We start from the raw sequence: 26,672 nt of genomic DNA on the forward strand, positions 1-26,672 counted from the left end.
GGACTACTGCCGCTCGCCTCAGCCAAATTTCTTGAGCAGCCCCACATTGTCGCGAATCGATAGCACCTCCAGCATCCACGCCCGCCTACACTTCGCATACCGCATACGCATACGCATACGCATATCGCATACCGCTGCCAGCATGCCCGCCCCTACCGCCCTCCAGCGCAGGCCCGACGAGTTCGCCGACGATGTCACCATGGAGGCGTCGTCGGTCCCGCTCCCGACCGAGAGCGACGGCGACCTCATCTCCATGAGCCTCGACCCCGTCGCCGCCGCGCACGATGCCCCAGCGCCCACCGACGACGACATGCCCATGACGGACGAGAGCGGAAAGCCAAAGTTCCCCGCCGCCAAGTCGATACCCCTCGCCTTCCGCCGCGAACAGCGCAAGGTCCCCATCCCACCCCACAGGATGACGCCCCTCAAGAACTCGTGGCCCAAAATCTACCCCCCGCTTGTCGAGCACCTCAAGCTGCAGGTCCGCATGAACACAAAGGCAAAGGCCGTCGAACTGCGCACCTCCAACGCCACAACCGACACAGGCGCGCTGCAGAAGGGAGAGGACTTTGTAAAGGCCTTCACGCTGGGCTTTGACACGGATGATGCCATTGCGGTAAGTGATACGAAGCCCTACACCTGAGCTGGCAGTTATTCAAACTGCGTCTGGCCTGGCCTGGCTCCTCGATTCGAGAATATCCGACTGACGACTCACAGCTGCTTCGACTCGACGATCTCTACATTGAGACCTTTGAGATCAAGGACGTCAAGACCCTACAGGGCGAGCATCTCGGCCGCGCGATTGGCCGCATTGCAGGCAAGGACGGCAAGACCAAGTTCGCCATCGAGAACGCCAGCAGAACACGAGGTACGTCCATGGCATGAATACCCCCGTTGTCCAGATTACTGACAACCCCCAGTCGTCCTAGCAGACCAGAAGATCCACATCCTCGGCGGTTTCAAGAACATCCACATCGCGCGCGAAGCCATTGTCAGCCTGATCCTGGGTCAACAACCAAGCAAGGTGTACGGCAACCTACGGACAGTCGCCGGACGTATGAAGGAGAGGTTCTAGACGATGCACACAAGCGAGAAATCTTGCATAGTAGCCAAGCAATGGCAACCGCGATATCGGGCATTTACACGGCGTTACGGACACTCGGGCAGGTTGGGAAAAGCTGTTATACCATCAGGCATGATTTGACGATTGGAAGAAGATGGATGGGATATCACATAGCTATAGAAGCAATTACGAGCGATGCATACATACTCGCATGGTCATGTTCGGTTCTGACAAAGTATGAGCACGAAGATTGCACGGTACCGTTCTCTCTCCACAGACATCTATACTGCCCGCTTCCCTCACGCATCCAGCCTTCCTACAAGTACCGCACAAACCTCTCTCCCCTCCTCGCCCCAAACCCTCTGGCAAGGAATCCACTGCACACCCTCCATCTTGACCCCCTCTCCTCCATTCCCATACCACGCAAACCCCCTTCCAACATACAGCGTAGCACTCGTCCAGCCCTGTGCACCCAGCTTCCCTAGCACCTCCACATCCCGCTCATCCCTGATCTCCAACGTAAAAAAACGAGACCGACTGTGCGCCGGCGTCGTAGTAGTGCACTGGGGAGCAGTGGCGTCACGCTCGTATGCGATGGAACGAGACGTAAGACCCGTAGCGCTCCACTCTATATCCACACCGCGCGGCAGAGAAGACACCTGGGCGACGAAACAAGGTGGTACGACTATCTCTGCCTTAGCCCTGGTCGAACCTTGATTTTGCGCAGTAGATATGGCAGAACGATCAGGGATCGGCGCCCGGAACGTAGAGTCCTTGAAGGCCGAGGCGTCATGTTGGTTCAAGCGGTCCCAAGGATCAATATCCTCGTCTTCGTCGTCGTTGTCGTCGTCGTCGTCGTCGGACGAGGAGAAAGGCGGGGTATGAAGCTTCCTCCATACTTCCTGTGCCGTCCGCACATCCCCCTCTGGAGTCTCAGAAGCGGGAATGAAACACACGGCTGCTGTCCACCATGTCACTCGCTTTGTGCGGCCGATGCGCCAGAGGTGTTGGAGGGAAAGGAGAGCTTGGCCTCGGAAACCTTGCTCTGTGTAGACGGCCATGGATGCGGGGATGAGCGGGATTTGTCCGGCTACGTAGACGACTTCTCCGGTGGGTTGGGTGTCGTTTTCGGGGTGCTGCTTGCTGGGGGGTAGGCGGGCAGAGATGGCTTGGCTGTAAGGTCCGATGTTTGCGGGTGCCCAGTAGCTTCGGCCTTGAACGTGGAGGCCCTGTCTGTTCACTGGGTGGAGGAGCTTTCCGTTTTGGTCGTTCTGGTCCTTGTCCGCGGTCACGCTTAGCATGACGTGTCTGTCTTTTGGCATGGTGTCCCCGACTGCGATCGTAGCTCTGGCTGGCGGGTTCACGCCGCTGAAGTATTGAGCGTAGATTGGATTAAGGACTGTAAAGTCTGCCATGTCGCGGAGGAGCAATGTGCAGTGGTTGACGCTGGATCTGGAAACATGACATTGCTTCAGAATATGGTCGAGACGGAGGAAGATCTTGGAGAGCTGGCGAGAAGGGGAATCGGGTGAGGAAGAGGGAGAGGTATCGCTCGAGAGGTTGGAGTATGTAAAGACGGTCGAGGTGTTACTGAATGTATTCCTGGGTAGTCGGTCTACTATGGACGGGAGATGCACTCGGGAAGGCGACCCAAAAGACTGAACAGTGCCCTCTTTTTTAGTGGACGCAGAAAGCTCATTTTGGTTGCTGGCGTTTGTCACTTCCAACACTCTCTTGAACTCGTCGTCAAAGAGCTCAGGTATCCTCAACGTGCCAGCATCTTCGTTATCGTCAACCTTTTCCTCTAGCGTACTCTGCTCGATCTTCAGCACCGCCTGGCCACCCTCCAGTTTCCCAGGTGGTCCCTCCTCGATCACTATCTTCTTCTTCCAGATCGACCTCGGCCCATCCAGTGCCAGCGTCTCAAACTCCCCTCCTTCTCCCAGTATCGCGCCGTCACCAGCATCACCATAGCGCCCCATGGCCTTCGCTAGCCTGGCTATAGTCTTGTGATTAGCGACATCGAGGCCCAAAAAGTCTTCATCCAGACCACCAGACGCCGTCTTGATGATGATTGCTTTTTGTCCTACAGTCGTCATATCATGCAAAAGCGACGATTGCGTATACGGTGGCAACAGCGGATACTGCCACAGATACGACAGTGGCGTCAGCCCTAGCCTGAGCGCAACATTCTCCACACGCGTCCGTTGATACGTGCTCAGGATGGCCCCTGTAGACACTGCGTTTGCCTCCGGATGTGCTTCCATGACCCTCCTCAACAGCGGAACCAAGTCTTCAGTCTCATCCTGCTCTTGCTTTTGCAAAGGCGTCGCATAGTCTCTGTTCGAGTCTACGGCGGTGCCCAGGATCTCTTGTCGATAGAGCGGTATTCCTAGCGCTTCTTCGTAGAGTGGGATGACCGAATGCCCCACGGTCTGGTACATGTAACTGTTGATGTCCTCATCGTCATTGGCCGAAGGCGCTGGGTGCAAATTGGCCAGTGCTACGACGCTGTGGCCGTTGGCTTTGCAGTGGAGAATGGAGAAGAGCGAGTCTTTGCCTCCGGAGATTAAAGCAATTACGCTCAATGACGGTGACATGGTAAAACGAATGATTCGAAACGGGCGACCGTCTGGGAAAAGCAATGAAGGAGTTGAGACGGCCCGGTGCCGCTCGTTGCATGAGACAGACGCAGGTGGATTGGATCTCGCTAAGGGTCTGCGCGCGCTAGGTTGATCCGTGGGGTTTTGCAACGAGCGCGATAGTGTATTTTGGTATCAGGGTCCCGTCCTGCACCCATCGCTGACGGCTGATCGTCCAAAAGCAACAGTGCGCACAACGCGCGGCTCGCATGGATGGCACAATAGTCACATGCAGGGAAGAAGCATCGGAAGTATGTATGTAACGTGTTTTTGTATGATAGTCGGACAGTGCCAGCACCTCTAACCTACAATGAGCCGCAAAGAACGCAAAAACATTGCTGAGCAGATTGTAAAAGTCTGACAATTACATGTGTGATGAGAAAGAAGCGAAGATTCCCAGAATGTCAGAGGGCGCTCAGATGAGGCTGCCCGATTACAACGAGTGTAGGAAGCGCAAGATAAACAGCGGGGTAACGCGGCGACAGTGGCCGGTGTAGGGTAATGGCCATGTCGTCGTAAAAGTGAAACCAAAGAAAACACCAGATCTATCCGTCCGCCAAGGTCCGCCCCAGAAGTCCCGATAAGCCGTGCTAAACGCAAAACCAAGCGATGAGAAGAAAATGCCAATCTCGCATGTTGGTACAGCCAGATGGGGTATGTAGAATACAGTGGGAGAAGGGAAGCGTAGAGTTTTAGCTGCAGATTGTGCAAGCTCGAGCCGCTGATGTAGATCGGTGCCGCCTGTCTAGCCATGTCGTGAGGGTGGACGAGCAGCCGTGTGGCATGATGTATAATCCTTCTACCGGGTGTTGTGGGGGTCATGAAGAGTCGTTAAGAGTTGAAAGGAGAAGTGTGGTAGAGAAGAAGATTTACTCGTTCCTCTTGCGCTTCTTCTGGCTGGGGGAAGACTCGTTCTCGGATCCGTCTGAGCTTGATGTGGGGATCTCGGCAGCGGCGTTGTAGAGGATCTCGCCCATGGTGGAAGGCGCCTGTGCGCCGAACGCGCCGGGTTGGCCGTGCTGCATGTCCGAGTGATGGAAGTCGGAGCCCATGACCTCGAGGCTGACAGCGCCAGTGCCGTGGGTGCGCTGGTGCTGCGACAGGTTGTCGCTCCTGGAGAACTTCTTACCGCAGTCGGTGCACTCAAAGGGCTTGTCGTGAGTGTGGAGAGAGCGGTAGTGGCGCTTGAGGTGCTCTTGACGGCGGAAGCGACGCGAGCACAGAGTGCAGACGAAGGTCTTGGAAGGGTCGTCGGTGAGCGACTGCTTGCGACCGCGACGGCTGGTAGGCGCGACGGGAGTGGCGTGTTCGTCTGAGCTGGAGCCGACAGCGTTTTCGGCTTGACCTGATTCTTGTTGGCTTGATGCTCCAGACATGGTGTTGTCATCACCGGATGTCTGTTGCTTACCCTGGTAGTCGGACTCTGTCTCGCTGAACTCGGAACGAGCCTTCTTGACTGTACGCCTCTTCATGTCGGAAGTGGCCGACATGTCAAAGTCGCTGGTGGCAGGGGTAAGGGGCAGGCCGTTGACAAGCTCCTCCTCGAAGTCGGTGAAGCTCTCGTCGCTGAGGAAGTCCTCTTCGGGAGAAAAGGCACCTAGGTCAGTGCGCTGGCGCTTGCTGCCGCAAAAGTGGGCGTTGTCGGTGGAGAAGTTGACCAGGCCCGTGAAGTCGTCCTCGCAGTCAAGCTCGAACAGGGGCTCGAAAGTAGGGAGTCCAGTGAAGTGGAACGACTGAGCAGGCTCGAAGCTGTCTACCTTGGCAGTCTCACCCTTGAGGACAACTTTGTGCTCCTCGTCGCCGGGGCAAAGTGTGACGATAGGAAGCTCGGTAGTGGCGGAGACGGTGAGATCGCGGGGGTTGCAGAAGTTGTTCTCGGCTTCCGCAAAGGCAGAGCGGGGCACTGGTGATGGTGATGGGGAAAGCGAGGGGCATGAAGTTGCAGACAGGAGGTAGGACCCCTGGTTAGCCGACGGAGGCTGGATGTAGACTTGAAGCAGTTAGCAACGCTGTCCACGCACACACGTAATGAGTTACCCACGCAACGTCGAGGCAGCGACATTACTTGCACAAGACGATGCGAATAGTACATTGGATAAACTTACCTGGTGTCATGGGTGGGGAGGCTGAACGCCATTCGAGACCGGCAGAGAGGAGCTCAGAGAAGACCTCGCCTTCGCAGCCCTGCTTTACACCCTCGATACCCTCAGCAGAGAACATGTCGTGCAGCGGTGTAGGGAGGACATCGCATGTGGAAGGAGGGCTGCTGGTGTTGCTACCGCACGATGAAAGAGGAGGTGTGGCAGGCGAGAACGAGTAGTCAGTGTCAATGGGGTGAAGGTATGGCGAGTCTTGAGGTTGGATCAAGATCGTTGGCTTCTGGTACATTGGCTGAGGAGATGCGACGGGAGTCAGCATCTGGTTGGCGTAGGCGGTCTGAGGGTAGGACATCTGAGAGCATGCCGACGTTGGCCTCTGGTAGTACATGTTCTGTGCTTGGAAGGTAGCCTGTCCGGATGGGTGGGGTGTGAAGTGACCGTGTTGGCGTGTGTTCTCCCCTTGAGGGTCCGGGTTGTAGTAGAAGAATGGCGATTGCATTGCCTGGGCAGGGTGGATGGGATATGAGCCTTCCATTGCGTGTGTAGGTGTGTGTTTAGTTCAGTGTAGCAGTTGTCGTCGTCGTACACGTTGTTGTTGGTGGGTAGGGTCGATGATAGAGTTGTATCGAGTGATGTCGAGGACAAATTAGTTGTACTTGAAGGCAGGATACTGGACAGTATAAGAGAGAGTCGAAGGAATGACTGTGGGCCAGTTCGTAATAACGAAACTGTCACTAAGATAGATAATGAAGATCAAAGAGTGTGAGGGCACAAAATTATGAGACCCAAGATGAAAACCTGAACGGCGACGGCGGAAAGAAACGAGAGGGACGTGGTTGATGAACCTTGATCAAGGGCAGGCCAGCGAAAAAGAGAACTGATGAGCGCACAGAGAAGGACGGCTCGCTCTAGTGCGCCGGGGCGCAGCGCAGCTCCACAAGCCAGCTAGGTATGGGATCCTGCATTAGACCCTAGCCTTGACTCGCGTCAAAAGCAGCGAGTGCATTAATGCATGGGTTTTTGGGCCTAAAATTATTCGCCCAATGCATAGCTGCATGGGGCTATACGCGAAATGAGATGTGCGCGGCGGTTCCGGCAGGCCTCCAGGCATTGGCTACGTCGCCAGCACAGCACATGGTGGGATGGAAGGCCTGCACACTGCCTACGTAGTGGGTTCTACCGCCCTCTCCGAATGGAGACGATGCAATAGCTGAAGGCAACTGAGCCTCGCCACGGTATGGCCGTTGTTCTGAACAGCGAGTGACGGGTAGCGAAGGGTGATACTGCCGATGACTGGGCGAGCGTCGGGTGTGTCTTGCGTCTCGTCTGACAAACCACACCACAGTATGCCCTTTCAGACGGCCCTCCAACTCGCCTCGAGATTAGCGCGCCCGGGCATCATTCAGCCTATCATCCTATCTGCCAATCGATAATGATAGCTGCGAGACCCTGCCGGTTGAACTATGTTTTGAAACATCCATACAGCGTCGCGTCTCTCCCGCTCTTCGTGATGGTGATGACGCTGCGCGCTCCACTGAATATGTCACGCACGACAACGCCGTACCGCCCGCGGTACCACCCTCCAGCATCACAGAAGCAACACCGGGCATGCTGATGTCGTTGTTGATTGAGTGCTTTTGGACGCGCTGTGGCCGGCGTCAACGTTGCCCGCACACCACAAGACTCGCGACGCCTTCCTGCGATGCAGAAGCGTACGAGCGATGTGTCTCACGATGTCCACAACAACTCCACCAGCCACGCATGCCCAGAGGTGTAGGAATGTATCGCGTCAAGTCGCCCGACGCGAGGGTAGAAAAATGGTCCATTGCCACACCCATCGCGCAACACTGGAGCGAGAACTTGACATGCCGGGCTTACGCAGGAACGTAAGCCATGGTGCAAGAACAGGATCCCCGTTGAGCGTGATTTGCCCGCGAGCTGAAGGGCCTGGGATCCGCGCCCTCCCAGTGGTCGAAAACACGGCTATTCTTAATGGTGCGACATACTCGTGTGCAGCTCTCTGCAAGTCGCCACCGATACCATTCTTCTTCGAAGGGTGTAAAGAAATTCGGTTGGTGGGATGCATGGTCATATAGCTGCACATGCGGCCTTAATCCATCTCGCAAGTGTGTTTCAGATGTTGGGCTGCCACTTCGGCTACCACTCGTGCAGCGACCGATTGTGGTGGTGTACCAGACAAAGCAACCAGCTGCTCTATCTAGGTATCGATAGTAGACGCAGTTGGCTGGCTATGACGCGGATGAAGTGGATGCCTCACCATTTACACTTCCGCCGCGGTATGAGTTATGCATGTTGGTGCCTCGTATAAGATTCGGCACAAATAGAAACGAGCTATCGAATGCTGCGGGTGCAAAGTTATGAAGCCGCCGGCGAGGCCTAAGTGGCTTACTCGTAAAAGCGGCGTGTCTTTCGCGTGACAAGCGTTGGTCGACTCGAACAGGCCCGATGGCATCCGCCTGGCCGTCATCCCCCACATTGACTGCAGAGCTTATTGATCGAGAATAGCGTCTACTGCAGGTACAATGCAGGAACAAACGGTAAGTGAGACCCCGTACAACATGCGGGCTTATCGTGACTCCAGGAAAAGATTTCGTGGGATTTTCGCGCCGTCTGCTCGCCCTACCACTGTCGTCATGCTCACTGCTTCATGTCAAGACGATGCAATTTCTAGAAGGCCACATCAGCGGGGCTCCCTTACGACTCAACAGGGTCCTGATGCGACTCAAGTTGAAGAAGGGCTCTTCCGTGGTGTGGGCCGTGTCAGTTAGCGTGTGCGGCGTGGTCATGCCATAGCTTCGGCGCCGGGGAACGACGCATGGCTTCCATAGCACAACTCCACTCGACTCTCTCTCCACTTCTTCAGCCTTGTCATTGGCCGAGACTCACGAGGCCCTGATCTTCGTCCTCTCGAAGGAAGTTTTCCAGCCTGGCGGGGTTGAGGCTTCCATCCCGCTCGCCCATGATTTGACTATCGCGATGGTGTGTCCTTTGACTCGCTAGCACGTCTATCGGAAGTACAGCCATGTGTGCCGGCTTGACCAACACCAGAGCTAGTCGACCGTGCCACTCAGGTTCCTGCGTTTGTTCCGTCATGCCGCGGGTCAATGCTACTTTTACGCGTTAGAAACGAAGTGTGGCTTCCGAAACCATTGAGGGCATGACTACACAACGTGAATAGTTGCAAGGTGTCTCTGCTGGTAGGATGCGCACCAGGTGCCTCCCTGAAGGCTTGACAAATCTGACGTACCGTCCCCAAGGCACCGATACCGGGAACGTCGTCTTCTGGAATTGTGAAACTCATCAAAGGTCGCCATTGCCGAAGAGGCAATGACAACGGCTATGTCACCCCGATCAGGCAGCTGGCAGATCGCTGAGCCCACCGCGTCGGGGTCTCAAGCACGGTCAGACATGCTTCTAACGAAATTCGCGTTATGCTCAAGCAGGGTCAAGCTCGTCTGTAATCTCCCGAGAGCCCGCACGACTGGTCCCTGACCCTGTGGCTTCTGGAATTCTTCCCCACACTGATGCTCGGTGCTTGCTGCTGAATGCATGTGGATGTGCTATGCGGTGTGCTGGTCCAGCCAGGGCAACCCTTCCTGCGAGACACCGCCTTGACATTGTTGAGGCCAGTGTCTGATGCGAAAGGCATCGGTTGGACATGTGTCTCGTCTAGTCGAGACGGCAAGTGGGAATTCCCAAAGGTCCGCGTTCTGGAGCCGTCGTGGCTATTGCCGAAGCAGCTGGCCTGAGAGCAGGCGGTCGAGGTCGCACCGCTACGGGCTGGATCTCACCATCAGCCCGACACACGTGGGATTCTATCGACAATATCGGCATACGATAAGCCCGCGGTGAAACGACCGTGAATGTGGTTAGCACCAGGTCCCGGGTGGATAAGACCCGTGTTATTCAATGCTGTTAAGTTTCGAAAGCTTCCATTCATCGCAAATCACTCGGCACGTCGCGCCTTGGCTGGTCATCGAAATCTCTGCAGACCGTCCTCTGGTCATGACACGAGACCTCGACAGGCGACATCTCCCCAAGTCGGCGAGACAAGACCATAAGTGCTCATGGCACCAGGGTCTCGCAACGCTGCGGGACAAACCGACCATGGACGGCTAGTGACTGTGCTCCCCAACGTATGGAAAGTCGCCGATCGAGCGCAGATCTTGGGCATACGGGCGCGTCGGCACGACGATCGCAATTGAAAGTGACGCGCGTGAAGTTGTACATGCTCGATAGTTCTCCTCGACCAGAGGATGGGGCGTAGACGAGCAGGTAATTGTCATGAACATGTGAACCTGACGTACTATAGTAGCTTATTGACGTAAACTTTGTCCAGGACCGGTAAATTCAGAGTCGTAAAGACAGCGAGCAAGTTGGCAGCCGTAGCGTCCCCGCGGCTGCAAGCAACCTGGTATTCACCGATCATGTTGACTACTGACTGACTGAGCACTCGACGTCGCTATCAGCCGCCGTACGGGCCGACTGACTCTGTTCACATGTACAGCCAAAAGCGAGCGGCGCCGCGGTAGAGCAAAGGAAACCCGGGTCGAGAACTCGAGAGCACGAGGCACGCACGCCGCAGTGTCCGACCGAACATGTCCTCCTACGCTCTGACGCCGAAAGTTCCTCCATGGCCACCATCCCGCGCCAATGCCGAGGCACCGCATGAATCCAGACGCACGGCGCTTTGTTTCGCGGCATCCTCAGGCAAAAAGCCATCTTCTGGAAACATACGAAATGCAAACCGCATGAACAGAGACGACGAGAATAGGGCATTCCCTGCGCCCTCGTGGCCACGGCCCATCCATCTCATACAGGATCCTCGCTGAAACATGGCAGATCTCAACGGCGAATGATCTGAAGCAGCGACAGCGGCTGTGTCGAAGTCGCCATACGTCCCTGGCACTGTGCCCGTCTCACAGGCCTGCGCGTGCTCTCCAATCTGCGAAACACCCAGGTGTCATCCAACGGTCGCGTCGAGCTTCCGCGACAGCGCCGCAGCAACCGCGCAATACTTCCGAACAGGAACGTGAAACAGGCCTCAGAAGTAGTGATGTTGTAATCAGTCGCAGCCTAGGCCACGTATTACTCTTCCTATCAATTATTCAAATGATTCATCAGCGGCCATGGAGAGGAGAAGTCGCTCGAGCGCGCGGCGAAAAGTCTTTTGAGGTTCTCGGGCCCGCCGAAGCTTAGCCGGTGTCACGTGCCGGTCGGAGAAACGCGCGCGCCGACGCGCTAGTGCGGCGGCCATAAAAACTTCGCACCTCTGCGTACTGCTTCTGCTCCTCGCGGCGCAGGACGATAGTCCGTTTCCCCGGTTGCTTGAGGGTCATATTCCATGTCCCTTCATGTGTCGTCGACCTGCCAGAGAGAACATATTGCATCATCTATCATATACACTTTGTGGGGGCGCCTGTTTCTAGTGGCGCCTTCACTGGAAAAAGGTAGAACATACTTTCGTGACTCGCAGCCTTTGCTGCACCAGTACGCTCAGGTCGAGGCCCTATGCCTTCTGAGCAGCACTGAACGCGCAAATGTCTTGCTTGTGGCTTTGCAGTGACTCGATTCATCTCTGTGAGCAAGCATCCATCATTCGTCGTTCCGAAGCTGGACTAGCGCTATATCTACAGCAGTGAACCTCCCGGCGTCAAGTTGTCTGCAAATTGAGCGGCGCCGTTTTGTTGCACTCCGAAATATATGCTTCATGACGCGAGTAGTCATTTTGACGTTATGGTCGTGGACTGTGTACCTAGGTATGTCTGGAGCTGGAAGCTCCCAAGGTGAATTATATGAAGACTACGGCGAACACACGTCGTGGCGAGTTTAATCTATATCCGTTCCCCAATATGCTTTGCAACTTGTTAACACGCCATCGACGTGAATGAATCTGGTCTGAGAATATTCGCTTCTCCCGATATTGTCGTGCAGCGTTGATAGAGTTGCGCCGTGGCGGACCCGAAATATGGCCCTGTTGGACAGTATCAAAACCGGTGCAATTTGGCCAGGAGTACCACGACATGCTCACAGGTAATTGATCATAGTCAGACGATAGAAAGGCAGTCCAATGAATAAGGGTAAAATACTTTTTGCCATCGGATGTCGTGGAAATATATACATATCGAATTATTCGTTGTTACGTGTGTATCACATGTGCGCCAAAAGCCCCCTAAAAGATTCCTCAACTCTGCAACCCATCTCCTAGATACCAAAGTTGTCTTCGTTTGCATGCCTTCTCATTACGCCAGTACGACTTTGTCTGAGGGTCAACGGTTTAAAATCACTCTGCCGTTGAGAATCTTTGCGGTCACGTACCGGTCAATTCGTCAACACCATCTCTTCGTATGTCTACGGAAGAAACATCAATACTTCACTCACAGCAGCATATCAACACTACTGTGACATGTATCAATAGCGACCAAGAGTGATAGAAAAGAAGGCTCGTTCATTCATTAGATCACCCCATTAAATGGCTAACACACAACCATGGGTACAACACTATATCGTACACGGAACATCCAACTCCACCCTCTTCCCCCCTAAGCGGCCTGTGTCTGCGTCTGCGTCTGACTAGCAGGCTGTTGCGTCCCGAGCAACCTCTGAAGGTCACCTAGACCAGCTCCAGCCCTTTTCTTCCTCTGCTTCCCGCCCTCCTTCTCCGCAAACGCCAAGCCCATCAACTTCCTCTTCTCCTCTTGAATACCCAAGACCCGCTCCTCTACACTACCTTCAACTACCAGACGAAAGACCTTCGTCTCGCGCTTCTGTCCTAGTCGATGCACACGGTCCACGGCTTGATCTTCAATGGCAGGCGCCCACCATGAGTCCGCCAGAACAACTTGGTTTGCGGCAACGAGGTTCAAGCCGACACTGCATACGGCGAGTGAGGCGAGCATGATGGTCGTCTTTGGATCGGAGTCTAGCGCTTCGAGGGCGACGTCACGTTGTGTGGCGGACATGGAGCCGTCTATGCGTACGTACTTCAGACCGTAGAGGGTGAGGTGTGGCTCTAGGAGATCGAGGAAAGAAGTCCATTGGCTGAAGATGATGGTCTTGTTTGTGGGGTCGTTGGCGGATGCCCGGAGAATGTCGAGAAGTGCCTCGACTTTGGTACTGGTGTTCTTCTCGAGAGATTGCCTGTCGGCGATCTGGTCCTGTGTCAACGGCGCAGGAGCAGCGCCGGACAGTTCCTTTGCAGGTTTCACCGTGGTAGTTGCGATGGAATCCAAGTCTGCACGGCACATGGGGCACTTGTGTTGGGTTTCGATGACGCGTTCTAGACAGGGAGTGCAGAAGACGTAGCGCATTTGGTGATGACGGGCTCTTTGTATACGTCCAAGCAGATCGGACAGTCTTCCTGCGATTCGATGGAGAGTTGAAGCATCTTCTGGAGCGCGGCCTTGTTCTCTTCTGTAAGATCGACGACACCTTCTGCTTCGAGCTGTTTCATGATGGAGTCGAGGCGCTCTTCGCCCACGAGCTGCCAGTGGTTGCAAACTTGTCGCATTCGGAGCAGTACCTCAAGGAGATGGCGGTAAGTGTCCCCGGCGTTCTTCTTCCCGATGTTGTGCTTGTAGACGTCCAGCGTACCCTTAGCCTGAGCCTCCAAGGCGTCGTACTTCTCCTGTTCATGCGGATGTAGCTTGATCTTATGTACGTATTCGGACAGCTCAGGTAGTCGTAGGTCAATGAATGACATCTCCTTCTTGCGACGTAAACAGATACCTGACATCAGCTGCTGGAGCACCTTGTGGCCTTGGACGTCGCCTTGCATGACTGGACGCATGATGGCACTGTGGAAGATTTCGAAAGAGTCAAGACCACCCGAAAGACGTAGGAAACGGACTTGAGAGTAGAGATCCTTGAGATTGTTGATGATTGGAGTGCCAGTAAGCGTCCAGCGGGACTGCGCGATCAAATTGGTAATGGCGATCGTCTTCTTGGCTTTCGGGTTCCTTATGCCATGGCCCTCATCGAGGATGACGCGGCGCCACTTGATAGAGAAGGGTCCGGATCGTCGTGGAACAGTAGGCTTCGTCTGCGAGTACCAGTCAGAAGCAACAGACTCGTAGGTGCTGATCACGACATCGTAGTTTTCGATCGACTTGGGTGTGATGGGTTCCTTCCTTTGACCATGCCAGAACATAACACGAAGAGCGTGTTCGGGCTTGACATGCTTCTTCATCTGAGTGCTCCAGTTGCTCATCACCGATACGGGAGCAAGGATCAGCGTGGCACCGGATGAATCGTCTGCGCGGAGGTTCAGTGCACGATCCGCCAGAATGAGCGAGATGGTCTGAATAGTCTTTCCCAGGCCCATGTCATCGGCCAGGATACCCCCAGAAGCTAGTGTTGGATTCTTGATCGAGAAATTCGTTGCTACGTTCGTGAAGGCGTTCTGGTCGCGAGTGTGTCGCCGCCATAGCTGGACCACTTCTCTGGTATTCGGTGCTGGTAGTCTGGGGCTTTCCTTGTCGAGCATCCATTGCAGGCCTTGCAGCTGGAAGGGGTGCAGCTCAGTGAGAAGAGCGTCGGGTTGGGGCGCTTGTGGCATTTTCGCCTGCCGAATGTTAGTGGTAGATACTGGGGTTGCACGTGCGCATCACTTACCAGGTCTTCTTCCTTGACGCCGTACTCTTCCACCATCTCCTCGACGTTTCTTGGGTTGAAGCGTAGGCTTCCGCCGATGATGTCTTCCATACTAGGCCCTGGCACGAGACCTGGTCCCTGTGAAGAGCTACCAGCAAATTCGCCCATGCTACTCTCGGGTGCCTGGCTACCCGCAACACCCACCACGGCGGCGCCCTTCTTTTTGGCCTCTTTGGCGGCTTGCTTGGCTATACGCTCGCGTTCCTTCGCAGCCGCCTTCGCAGCCGCAGCTTCCTTGCGCTGTTGGTCTGAAGCATGTCCGATAGGAAGTCCGTCGCGTCGCATCCGTGTCATGAGCTGTTGCTTCACGGCTGGGTCATTAGTGCCGTATAGCTTAAGCTGCATAGGGCAGTCATATTCGCCCTTCTCCTCTGTGAGCTGCGCCTCGATAAGCAGACTGCGCTCGTCCATGTATTTGGCCAACTTGGATGCGGGTCCTCGTGGAAGGTGTCCGATCTGTGCACCTTGTACGTTGCTCACTTTGATCGCATTACTGTCAAACCTATTGTGGGGTTCGCGACTCAGAATCACCATCTCGCCCTTCGTTGCGTATCCATTGTAGAATCGCAAGCCCACAACCTTGTCGTCCTTGATGCCATATAGTATGTAGTCGTACTGCTGCTGGTTGTATGCTTGCGTCGCATCCGGGACTTCCTGGGAGGCGTCGTCTTCGTCGTCTTCGTCGATAAAGATGGCATCTGCTTGCGACGAGCCAGATGTAGTGCGTTGCGCTTGGTTGTGCGATGTACGAGCTTGCTTGGGTGCGCGGCGCGGGCTCGAAGAGTAGGCGGGCGCATCGTCGTCTCCTGTGAGGTCAATGGCCTCGTAGGCGCGTCGTTTAGGAGGCATTGCGCGTCGAACGATGGGTGCTGGGAGATATGAGAGATGAAATGCGCGACGGCGGGGAAGGCTTTATGACGTTTGTCGCACGAGCGTGTTCGCGAAATTTCGCGACCGTTGGACGGGGGGAGGAGACGATAAGGGGATAAGGGTTTCAGGTACCTGGCACGCTAAGGCGCGGAAGCAGGTGACATCACAGACAGGGGTTGCCAGGCACGCTCCGATTGCGGTTCGGTCAAGGAGATGAGGAGACGCAAATCGTAATCAACGGTCGAGTTACTTTCCAGTTATACCTGTCAGGATACCAGTGTCTTTGTCTCGGATGCCCAAGACATGCGCTCAATCGGCAAACAAAGCGACCAGTCTTTTCTTGTAGCGGTGCGCAACATGAGACGAGAAAACGACGAAGCGCATCAGCACCTTTTGCTGCCAGATGCTCATCGTGACTCTGCTGGTTGTTACATGATGCGTTCATTATCGTAAGATTCCGTGTCTTAAGCTACTTCCCTAGACGTCCCTCTCCCATTACACTCTTCTACCCTAATTTGATATCACGTATGCCATGGGCAAGCACTTTCGCCCCATAGGTCTCAGCCGACACTGCCGTCCCGCATCAGCCCATGTCTCATCAGAATTGTACAAACAGCGGCGGGAACAAGAAGAGGATGAACTGCACAATTGGCGGGATGGAGCCCAGAATGCCCCTGCACAGCTTCGCCAGTCGCACGCTGCCGTTCTCCTGCTCCGCTTCATAGTATCCGCAAACGATGCTGCCGATGAGCCAGAGCAACAGCAAGGTCAGCATGATGGCGTACCAGGCGGCGTGCAAATGGTACGGATTGGTGCCCCAAGACTCCCAGAGGCTGCGGAGGTTGTAGTAGATGATGCTGCGCAGTGGGACGCCATCGTATTGCAGTTTGTAGATTGTCTTCCATTTCGCCAACTGTACAGAGAAGCGAGTCAGCCACCTTGTCGGCAACAAATGAAGGATGCAATGTCTTGGGCGATGCAGAGCGAGCGACGACGCTTTGGCGACGAGCCTCTGTGAGCTCGACATACTCTGCCCCTGGCCTTTTCCTCTGCCAACGCACGCTCATACGCTTCTGCCGTCTCGGCTTCTGCCTTCTCGCGCGCCTCGGCCAGAAAGTCTTCGATGTCGAGGATAAGGTATTTGGCGATGACGTCACGCTGCTTCTTGATCAAGGCGTCTTTGGCCGCCAGCTCTTCCGCGACGGGCATTGCGGGGCTGGTAAGCGTGTTGCTCTTGTGGGTGCGATAGTGAAGGCTGTGGTACCACAAGAGGGGTTGAAGCGGAAGAGGTAATGCAGCAGACGACCTCTTGTCTGTTTGGGCAAGCTCTGGCAACGGCGTATCTGCTATCTGCTGACGTGGGAGAAAGCGCGAGTGGATTGTTGCTGGGGAAAGCGCATCTGGAAATGCGTCCAGTGCAGGAGCTGCTGCGATGGATGTCCTATGACCACCAGTCACGCCTGCCTCATCTGAGGAATCAATCATGCTCCAATGCACACACTTGGTCCGCTTGCAGGCCTCCTTGCAGACTACCTCGGCGACTGCATGTCAGTGAGCCCCAGCTACATTGTGGTGTCTTAGTATTGTTCATCGCACATGGCTTCTGGTGCTAGAGTAGTAGTTCAGATTCCCGGAAGGGGTACCCTTATTCGCAGGCGGATACGGGTGCCACACCAAGGACCTTGGGCGTATCATCGTGCGACTGGAGGGCTACACAAATGGGAAGCGTGGAAAGGGCGTCTGATGCATGTGCAAATGGCTTGCTATTGTTCTGCGAACACGGTTGAAAAGAGCATGGCAACCGTTGGTTTTCTGCCAAGCAACGGACATAAGCTCGCACCCCACTATGGCCTTCAACTTCATTCGCGCCTGGCTCGAGACCATCTTCCTGTCGCCATATCGCCTGCTGCGCGCATTGCTACCTGCGAGCGCATATCCCACCAACCCCAAGGCAAAAGGCGTCAGGGAAAGAATGCCGAAATACTACCACGACGACGAGGCATGGGCGGACATTGAGCCACTTCCCCAGGATGACGGCGGCCTGCATCCGCTCGCTGCCATCGCATACACGGAGGAGTACAGCGAGGCCATGGGCTACCTGCGCGCCGTCATGGCAAAGAACGAGTTCAGCGAGCGGGTGCTCGGCCTCACGGAGCACATCATCAGCATGAACCCCGCGCACTACACTGTCTGGTACGTCGTATGCTCGGTCAAGTTGCGGAGTTTCGGAGGAGACACTGCCTACCAGCAGTCGCACTGGGAGCTCTCCAACACCCACCCTGCTAACACCCCCGCAGGCTCTACCGCGCCAAAACCATCTCCGAGATTGGTCGATCACTGAAGGACGAAATCGCATGGCTCAACCCGACCGCACTCAAGCACCTCAAGAACTACCAGATCTGGCACCATCGACACACCATCATCGACGAGCTCGGCTCATGTGAGGGCGAACCAGAGTTCATAAACTCCATGTTGGAATTGGACTCCAAGAACTACCATGTGTGGAGCTACAGGCAATGGCTGGTCAAGCGCTTCGATCTCTTCGACAAGCCCGAAGAGCTCGAGTGGACACATAGCATGATCGAGGAAGATGTGCGCAACAACTCTGCCTGGAACCATCGCTACTACCTAGTCGTTGGCGGTAGAGAGGAGAAGCCAAGCGCAGATCTTGTGAATCGGGAGATAGAGTATGTCTGTTATCGCCCCAAGCTGCTCGACGATACTAACCCCATAGGTACACCAAAGCAGCCATCCGGAAAGCGCCCCAGAACCAGAGCCCATGGAACTATGTCTTGGGTATCATTCGCGCAGCGGAACTTCCCAAGTCGACCCTTAAGGACTTCGCGGGTGAATTCGCTGATGTGCAGAGGCCAGACGACGTCCACTCAAGCCACGCTCTTGATCTCCTAGCCGACATATATGCGGAAGAAGAGAACAGCAAAGAAAATGCGGAGAAAGCCCTGGAGCTATTGGCGACAAAGTACGATCCGATCCGAGCAAACTACTGGAACTTTAGGAAAGGCCTCCTCGATCAACCAAAGGTTGCTGCGTAAACCCCATGATTAGCGTAAACTTGAGAAGCATTACAGAGATACCCAACTAGCGTTTTCAACATGGTCTGCGGATCCGCATGATCTGTTCCGACGTCCGCATACAGTTTTCGTTCTGGGGAAGCCCTGTCTGAAACGTCGATAGCTATCGCAGGAAAGTTGCATCGTGATGGGAGCGTGGACGCGTCTTCCACTCATGTGCGAGAGTTTTCCTTTCCGTCGGGGATCGCTCGCGCCAATCCCGCAGCCGTCATGTCATCCTAACATCAGCCTCCCAGCCAACCCCGTCTTCACCGTCTCGCCGAGTTGTTATCGGCTCCGGGCCTTCTGGACTCATCACCCGCATAGACAACTGATGCGCGTCCTCTGATAGGCAAGGCCGCGCCAAGTCCACCACTGTTTGGAGGCGGCAAACCCTGGCAGAAAATGGTCCCGCCGTTGATAACCGCTTCTGGAAATCCAAACCCTGGCCCAAGCTGCTGCGTACCGGTCTCATGCTTGTGTCATTTTGCAGTCGCAGCGTGGTCGCTTGTTCCTTATCGAGAATCTATAGGGTAATTTATGCACTTTATAGGGTAATCGATACAACACATCGTGGATTCGGTGTGCCACAGTGCTGCCTTTACCCCTCTGGCTCCATGACCTGGACACTAGGGTTGCGGGTGCTTGCGGAGCGATAAGCCATCATGGTAGAGATAAAGGAGTGGCTCTTGTACACTTAGACTGCGACCAAACAAAGCGTTTCTGAACACCAAACATCAAGCTCTTCGTCTACTTCTCATCTTACACTTGCTTCTAATACAATTCTGTGATACCCCAATCCTTTCCCTACTTTCATCATGGCCGTCAAGGAGTGCTACATCGACGAGGCGCCCCAGCAAAACCCATGGGTTCAGACTCCGCTGAGAGAGTCGTACGCGCTGTCTGAAGCAGCGGGATGGTACGGTCACACTCCCTCTCACCTTTACCCCCTCTCCTCACTTTCACGTCACAACATGGCCCCATCTTCAAGAAAAGGGAATTCTAAATCGCAGAAGCAGAATCTTTCTCAAGCTGGAAAATCTCCAACCTTCTGGATCATTCAAGTCACGGTAAGCATCAATCCCTTCAGCTGCTACTCAATAACGTACTGATTCGTCTACCAGAGGAATCGGCAACTACATCCTCCGTCGTCTCGCAGAACTCCCAGAAGGCTCGCGCCCTCACATATTCGCATCCAGCGGTGGCAATGCAGGTCTCGCTGCCGTCCACTCTGCTCGCGCTCTCAATTTACCGTGCACTGTCGTTGTACCCACCGCCACAGCACCTTTGATGGTTGCCAAACTACGAGCAGCGGGCGCGTACGAGGTTATCCAATACGGTGCAGCTTGGAAAGATGCAGACACATATCTCAAGGAGCATGTAATGCCCTACGTACGGTCCTCTCCAGGTATACAATTTGACTGAGACACTGACGCATCCATCAGGCACAAACTTCGACCATCTACTGCCCACCCTTTGATCACCCAGACATCTGGCAAGGCAACAGCACCTGCATGGACGAGATCGCGGCTCAACTCCCAGGCGAGCCAGATGTACTGATCTGCTCTGTCGGCGGCGGCGGCCTAATCAACGGTATCTGCCAGTCTATGGATAAACACCAAATGAGTAAGACAACCATCCTCGCCATGGAGACTGCTGGCGCCGAGAGTCTCAACGCAGCGCTGCAAGCCAAGGAACTCATAACGCTACCCAAGATCACATCACAAGCAACAAGTCTAGGCTGCGCCCGCGTAACAGACGCAACCTTCAAATACGCTCAGCGAGGCAACGTTCGAAGCATCGTTCTACCCGACGCAGAAGCAGCAATGGGCTGCTGGCGCCTCGCAGACGACGAGCGCATCATGGTAGAGCTCGCCTGCGGTATTAACGTCGCTCTCTGCTATGACGGACGACTCGAGAAGGCCCTCGGCCGCCCAGTTCGCCCAGAAGACAAGGTCGTCATTGTGCTTTGTGGCGGTAGCAACGTCACGAGCAAGATGTTGTGTGATTGGAGGAACGAGTACGCGTACATTGAAGAAGAGACTGAGGCTAGGAGGCGCAAGAGCGATTCTGCGCTTGGTAGCGAGACACAGAGTGAGACGGGCAGTGTGAAGGATGTCGATATGGGAATGGGCAATGTCCCAAGTGAGTACAGTAAGCCTCTGGTGATTGAGGGTATTGAGGTTGGCTGCGTAGAGTGCTCATAGGAGTAACTTCTTTTCCCTTTCCTTTTTCACGAATCTCCTTGCGCTCAGCCTTATACACTGAGGCGCTTTCTTGATAGCGTTTAATGGCAAAAACTTCACGTTCAATCTCCATGCGTTCACTCACCATTCATTTTTCGTGGGGCTTGGTGTTGCCTTAGCTGCTGGGCTATGTCTGCTACCTCTGGAGAAGGTTTTTTGGCAAGGCACCAGGGCATCACGATGCGTCGTCTCTCTCGTTGCTTTCACTCTTAACATGTTCTGAGTTCACACTGCTACTAGCGTCAGATACTGTCACTGGTCTGACTTGCCTTGCGCGACAAGGCTTTTACAAAAAAGGTAACCTGCTCATGATGTCATAAGGCAAAAGCGAAGGATGTAAGAGGTGAATTGCTTTGTTCAGTCGTCAGGAGCGCTCAGAACAAGGCCTGTATAGTCTAGAGCGCTGTTCTATCTTGTAACGCTTTGTCTTACACGCCCGTACTGTGACTCGAAATACGATGTTTGACTTCATTCAAGAGTATTGTATGCATTGTCGATCTGGTGCGCGCGTATTCTCTCACCCCACATCACGTCTCCGCTACCCTTCTTGCGTTACCACTGCTCACTACCTTATCGACTACGTCCACACCGTAAAATTAGACGTGCCCTCCCGTTAGTCACCGAAAGCGAGGTCATAAACATTCAAAGCTCATTTCGCCATGGCTAACCCGCGAACAGTCATCAATCCATTTACCAAGAATGAACACCGCATGCGACGAAACACGAGGGGTACGAAATGGGTCACAGCTGGCCCTTCGACGGTAATCAAACAGGAACTTGATACTGAGCAGCGGCCAACACAGCCCAACCATTACAAGTTCAGTTTACTCAGCGACTCAAATGACGGGCCCACCGAGACGCGTGTGTCGTCATCGATAAGACACGAGACAAAACCATCATCACTATCTTCAAAGCCTTCTGCAACCAATATGAAGGTATCATACCAGGAAAGCCCTGTAGTAGCACCAAGACTTCTCGACTTCTCGAAGCTTGAACAGACCTGGAAGATGTCAGACTCGGCCGTCCTTTCTCGCTGTTCAGCGTCAACAGTACGGCCTGAGCAAGGAAAAAAGCGCATGCGGAAGAACCAGATTTTGGATGAACCATCTGATACTGATCAAGCTACAACCCGGAAGCAAAAATGTGATCAGAAGCAAGTTATTTCTGGTCCGACTCATTGGTACCGCACAGCTAAGAACATCTACACTGCAGGCCCAAAGGGTGAGGGACAGAAGGTTTGGGAAGCGTACCAGCAGAAACTTGGCCATAAGAAAGCTGGTATTGAACCCTCTGATATCAAGCCTCCCGAAACAATGGCGAAGGTGAAGATCGAAAGGCGACCGCCTTGTCCTCTTCCACCCCCAACAAGTCCTGATGGAGTTCTCTTCCCACCGCTGCGGCCGCGGACGTCTCATACTAATAACAGTAACAAAGTGAACATACCCGATAGGCCAGATGCGCGGAGAGATTTTGGCTTCTCGAGCTCAATCCATGGATCACCGATAGCCGCTGAAAGAGCAGTTGGATTAATAGTTGATGTGAACAACGCTCACCCTCCCTTCTCAACAATAGACACAGCACCGAAGGTACGAAGAGCTAGAGACGTGCCAATCGTAAATTTCCGGCAGCCCGCTGAGAAAGAAGAGTCCAACGCATGGTGGAAACATTCGCCCTCCAGAGTACCTCAATCTTTGAAGTCCAAGATCTCACGTCCTGTCCCACTAATAGAACCAATCCAAGATACCACAGTCAATGTAACTGTAGAACGTGGTGGAATTGGCGGACCTACAGCTGAACTTCCCCTTCCCGTAACCCGCACTGACGTACCCTTCTCCCAGCCGTCTTACGTCCATGAGAAGACTAAAGAGACTAACCGACCCTCACCTCGAGCTTTTCATCTCCCTGCGTTCCATCTCAGTGCTGCTAAGAGCAAACGCCACGGTCGAGGAAAAGCAAATGTAGATGAGAGCGACGACGCTCACTCGACACACTGGCACGACAAGGTCGTAGGACCAACGTTGAAGACTGGTAAGTCGTTGAAGCAAACTGCTATGCAGACTCTAGACAGCGTAAATTCAGGGAGAAAGAAGACACTTTCGGGTATCAGCTTTGCGTGCCAGGGTAGGGTAGACGATGGGCTGGATAGGTATCAGGTCAGTGAACAAAACTCGTCAAGCGACGATGAAGAGGACCTGTATCCTGAACCGTTGTTCTGTGGTAAGATATTAGGCAGAGATAAGAAGTCATCTGAACCTTAACTTGGGGCTTTGAAGGACTAATAAGGCACTCCTTTGCATCACTCCTGTCGTGGAAGGCCGGATGACGCTTCCGTTGTACTATTTTCTATTTAGTCATCTTCCGATCATCTCACTGTGGATAGCTTTTGAGCAAGCATTAAGACGTGCTTGTATTTATATCATACTATATTCCTCCTTCACTTGTATCATCTACACTTCTCACACCGAGGCAACCCTTCAACTCGCATCCCCGCGAAAGACCACCACGCAGCCCGAAATTGATAAGACGCGGGTAGTAATACTGCACATCCCTATACATTTGCTGGTAGTCCGAATCAGTATTGAGCAGACAGGCGTCTTGCGAGTCGTTGAAGCTGTCAACAAAGTCGAGATCGCCGTTGGTAAAATACGCCCTCGTACTTCGCGCGCTTGGCAAGTGTACCTGCGGATATAGAGCGACATGCTATCCATCCTCTGCCTTGTCCAGCGAAACATCGGCATCTACATGTGTTCTGATGCCATTCAACTCCGACAACGCAGCAATGAGATCCTTCTGCGGCCCACCCAGATGCTCCAACACCTTCACTAGATTCTCTGTTTTGGGAATGAGCTTGTTTTGCCCTATTCTGATGAAAGAAGCGAGTGGTTTGAAAGCAGTTGCTGCTATCTCCTCGAGCAGGTAGTGTTGGTGATCCAGCGGTGTGGTGGACGAGTTGGACATATTGACGAAGCTCGAAGTCGAGCCTGCTTCGCTTTCTTCGCTACGCGCGATCTGCTGTTTGGCAAGTTGATCGCGATCAACTAGCGCATAAGTGATTGTAGCCTTGAGTCCTAGCGGCATTTCTTCGGTGCACACCACCCCATCTGGCTGGCTACACAGGGTCGCTTTGTATTCCGACCCATGCTGCCCAACGAGAAAATTGGACACGTTTGACATGGAACTTGGCTGGATGCGGATCGTGGCAGATGAGTGTGGCCAGAATATCTGAGATAGCACAGAATGATTGTGCAGGATCTGGAGAATGTCATCGGCGTTGAGACCGTCTGGCAGCGGGTATGTGCTTTTGCTGCCTGTTTTGGTAGAATACAAGACTTGCCACTTGTCAGATATCCACTGAATATACCTGCCAGTTGCTGGCGAAGTCACACGTACAAGATGTCATTATACGAGATTTGTCTGTCAAGCTGTTAGCACGAATAGTAAGATGTCTTAGCACCCCGTTAGCAATGCATAGCAAGGGAGCTACATACTTGTAATAAGTTAGCAAGATATCTTAAGAGCTATTCGTGGCAGCTACTTTACCCTCCCTGAACTTGATTACTAGCGATGTGTCGCCTCTTCAGTAACGAAGGGGAGGATGCTGATGAAGTCAGGCCGTGGGCACCAAGGTAGTAGCGGTCGTGCCTTTGACTCCGGAGAATGACGTTGTTTGCAAACCGGGGTGGTGGAGAAGCTCCTAAACAAATGCTTAAACGCCGCGGCAGCGGAGAAGTTTCGGAAGAAATGCCTGAACGGTAATGACGGCACTGGCCTTGTAGTGTATTCAATAGCCTTGCATCATCACCTCTGTACCAACTCAAGCCCTATGCAAACATCTAGTGATAGTGATATACACGTGTATGACGCAGAAGCTGTTCACACTGCTTGGAAATGGACTAAAGTATGAAGGAGCGTGGGAAGCTTACTTAGGACTGAGTCTCGTATTCTTAGGCAGATGTGGAACGGCGTCGCGTGCTGCAGTCTCTAAATAGTTGCATGCAGAACTAAATGTGAAGGATGCCGGTATCAGATGGCTGTATTGACTACTAGAGTGAGATATTCTGACATTGCACAGTCCATCCGAGCTGGAGGCGGAGGATTATGGAGTTGCTCGCACAGGCCACGTGCTGCCAGAGTTTTTGGAAAGCTAAAAGAGGGTAAAATAGTTTCGAAACGGGTTGCCTGACCGTTTTGGCCCCGGCTGATCACCCGCCGTGCATCCGGCGGAGAACGGATGGTCCCAGTGTAGTAAATTATGGCATGCGAACGAGGATATGCATGAGATGGGGTATTATTAGGGTGGTGAAGATGGGAGGCTGGTAAGATTTAGCATGATGGAGGAAGAGTGGCAAATGCAGGCGCCTGCAGGCTGGGACGAGGAACACGATGAAGCGACTGGAGATGGGACAAGTTTTGGGCTGTGTCGATTGCGAAGATTGCAGAGCTTTAGCCCGGGTTTGTACTCGTGGTGTTTATGGAAGGGCGTTGGTGTCTTGACTACGAGTGAGCCGAGACCGATAACTGCGAACTTCATCAGCATCGTCTGCATAGTGGGACGGGCCCTGGGGCGTAGGTGATGAGGCACGGGCGGGAACAGGCGCAACTCATGGCAGTCTCCATCCTCCCGTCAACTCACGCGACGGCCCACTGACCAAGACCAACGTGGCCTCATGAGAGATGCGAACGCGCCACTGCTAAGAAGGGTGTTTCCCTATTAGCAGCCTGGCGCATCATTGCCATGGTCTCGTACTACCCCACGATGCAGCCATGGACGAAAATAACCGTGCAGCAAGAAACGAAACAAAACTACCTCAAGGCAGCTAGAGGGCCGACGATATCCAGGTAAATATCATGGTCGGAGGCTAGTGAGTCGATCCGAGGGGAATTAGCATGCGTTGTGCCTGGTCGTGCAGCAGACCCTGGGCGCACAATGCAGCAGCGCTCACATCACGACAGCGGCATTGATAGCTGCTTACAGCCAAGGCTTCTTGGATTGATCCAGATGGGCTGCTGATGAAGTGCGAGCGGGCGTGCGGATCCTTTATTCGAGTCGTTGAAGGCGGATCGGAGACACGCAGGTGCCGTGGTGTCGTGCTGCTTGTCTTGTCAGGACTCGATGTCGCCCTTGGACTCGACGAGAGGTGGGCCGCTATCAGAGCGGGGCGGCGCCTTCCCTCTCGTCTTGGAGGCTCCTTCCCGCCGCCATTGGTCGTCTGAGTTTGCTGCGCGCTTCCCGCACGCTTAATCCGCCCTAGCGCCCACTCTGCGTGATGCACAGGCCCTGCACCCTTCAACCACTCACCGGCGACAACCACCATGTCGCGTTTTGCAGGCGTCAAACGTCTTGCATTCATTGGACGTCAGCCACTTAATGCCCTGCCGACCGCGACGCCAGCTCGCTGGACAGAGTTCGCTCCCGAGGGCACGAGGCGTGGGCATGGCTTTGTTCCTCGTTTTACCTATACCTCGGACGGCCCTCACAACGTCTGGAGGCGCAAGAGCAGACACGCACAACTGACCCATCCAACGGCCCTGCGAGGAAAACTGCCATTGCCACGCTGACTGACGGCATAAGCACCCTGTCAGATTTGCCCTTAAACCAAGCTCTTCGCGCTGCAGTGTCCAGGTCTGGATGCGCGTCGTTTGCAAATCGTCTATCGACTTCATCCGGGCGTCTATTTCTGGGCCACCACTCCCCTCCTCGCTCTGCGCGCCATTGGCATCCAGCTCGTCTCCCCACCCAGCCTATCAGACGCCCACCTGCAGTACTCCCAGCAGCCTTCCTCTAGGCGCCATACATTTAGAACGTTGTAAGTACCCGCCCGCTTTCCCATCGCAACCTTCTCCACCTGCTACCATCCGTGCTCCCCACTATCCAATCCTCGACCCTTCCCTCCTCGAAGCGCCCTGAGCCTAAAAGCCCAGCGCTTCGCCCATTGCTAGACCTCGTCTTTTCTCCAGCAGGTCTCTTATTGTAATACGTCGTGCGTCTTTTATCATTTGTCTCTCTT

At 54.2% G+C, this 26,672-nt stretch overlaps 8 protein-coding genes across 8 annotated transcripts; 3 read left to right on the forward strand and 5 right to left on the reverse strand.

Moving 5' to 3' along the window:
* Positions 1 to 142: 142 nt before the first annotated feature.
* On the forward strand, positions 143 to 1,075 carry PNO1 (pre-rRNA-processing protein pno1; the record flags this gene model as incomplete). Its single annotated transcript, XM_049345157.1, has 3 exons — positions 143 to 616; positions 718 to 868; positions 921 to 1,075. 3 exons carry the CDS (start codon positions 143 to 145, stop codon positions 1,073 to 1,075), a joined length of 780 nt encoding a protein of 259 aa, XP_049197387.1.
* A 287-nt stretch (positions 1,076 to 1,362) lies between these two features.
* On the reverse strand, positions 1,363 to 3,663 carry J4E93_007248 (uncharacterized protein; the record flags this gene model as incomplete). The annotated part of the gene is made up of 1 exon (XM_049345158.1): positions 1,363 to 3,663. The coding sequence occupies one exon, from the start codon at positions 3,661 to 3,663 to the stop codon at positions 1,363 to 1,365; it is 2,301 nt and encodes a 766-aa protein (XP_049197388.1).
* Positions 3,664 to 4,574: 911 nt separating this feature from the next.
* J4E93_007249 (uncharacterized protein) lies at positions 4,575 to 6,339 on the reverse strand (the record flags this gene model as incomplete). Its single annotated transcript, XM_049345159.1, has 2 exons — positions 4,575 to 5,695; positions 5,811 to 6,339. 2 exons carry the CDS (start codon positions 6,337 to 6,339, stop codon positions 4,575 to 4,577), a joined length of 1,650 nt encoding a protein of 549 aa, XP_049197389.1.
* A 6,028-nt stretch (positions 6,340 to 12,367) lies between these two features.
* Positions 12,368 to 13,072, reverse strand: J4E93_007250 (uncharacterized protein; the record flags this gene model as incomplete). Its single annotated transcript, XM_049345160.1, has 1 exon — positions 12,368 to 13,072. The coding sequence occupies one exon, from the start codon at positions 13,070 to 13,072 to the stop codon at positions 12,368 to 12,370; it is 705 nt and encodes a 234-aa protein (XP_049197390.1).
* Positions 13,073 to 13,104: 32 nt separating this feature from the next.
* J4E93_007251 (uncharacterized protein) lies at positions 13,105 to 15,326 on the reverse strand (the record flags this gene model as incomplete). The annotated part of the gene is made up of 2 exons (XM_049345161.1): positions 13,105 to 14,388; positions 14,439 to 15,326. 2 exons carry the CDS (start codon positions 15,324 to 15,326, stop codon positions 13,105 to 13,107), a joined length of 2,172 nt encoding a protein of 723 aa, XP_049197391.1.
* A 619-nt stretch (positions 15,327 to 15,945) lies between these two features.
* On the reverse strand, positions 15,946 to 16,556 carry J4E93_007252 (uncharacterized protein; the record flags this gene model as incomplete). The annotated part of the gene is made up of 2 exons (XM_049345162.1): positions 15,946 to 16,260; positions 16,377 to 16,556. The coding sequence occupies 2 exons, from the start codon at positions 16,554 to 16,556 to the stop codon at positions 15,946 to 15,948; spliced, it is 495 nt and encodes a 164-aa protein (XP_049197392.1).
* Positions 16,557 to 17,193: 637 nt separating this feature from the next.
* J4E93_007253 (uncharacterized protein) lies at positions 17,194 to 18,400 on the forward strand (the record flags this gene model as incomplete). Its single annotated transcript, XM_049345163.1, has 3 exons — positions 17,194 to 17,540; positions 17,645 to 18,034; positions 18,082 to 18,400. 3 exons carry the CDS (start codon positions 17,194 to 17,196, stop codon positions 18,398 to 18,400), a joined length of 1,056 nt encoding a protein of 351 aa, XP_049197393.1.
* Positions 18,401 to 19,236: 836 nt separating this feature from the next.
* On the forward strand, positions 19,237 to 20,625 carry J4E93_007254 (uncharacterized protein; the record flags this gene model as incomplete). The annotated part of the gene is made up of 4 exons (XM_049345164.1): positions 19,237 to 19,337; positions 19,435 to 19,488; positions 19,543 to 19,810; positions 19,864 to 20,625. The coding sequence occupies 4 exons, from the start codon at positions 19,237 to 19,239 to the stop codon at positions 20,623 to 20,625; spliced, it is 1,185 nt and encodes a 394-aa protein (XP_049197394.1).
* Between the last annotated feature and the right edge of the window lie 6,047 nt (positions 20,626 to 26,672).

Source organism: Alternaria ventricosa, assembly GCF_023758065.1.
Source record: "Alternaria ventricosa strain BMP 2768 chromosome Unknown scaffold_13, whole genome shotgun sequence".
Classification (NCBI taxonomy): Eukaryota; Fungi; Ascomycota; class Dothideomycetes; order Pleosporales; family Pleosporaceae; genus Alternaria; species Alternaria ventricosa.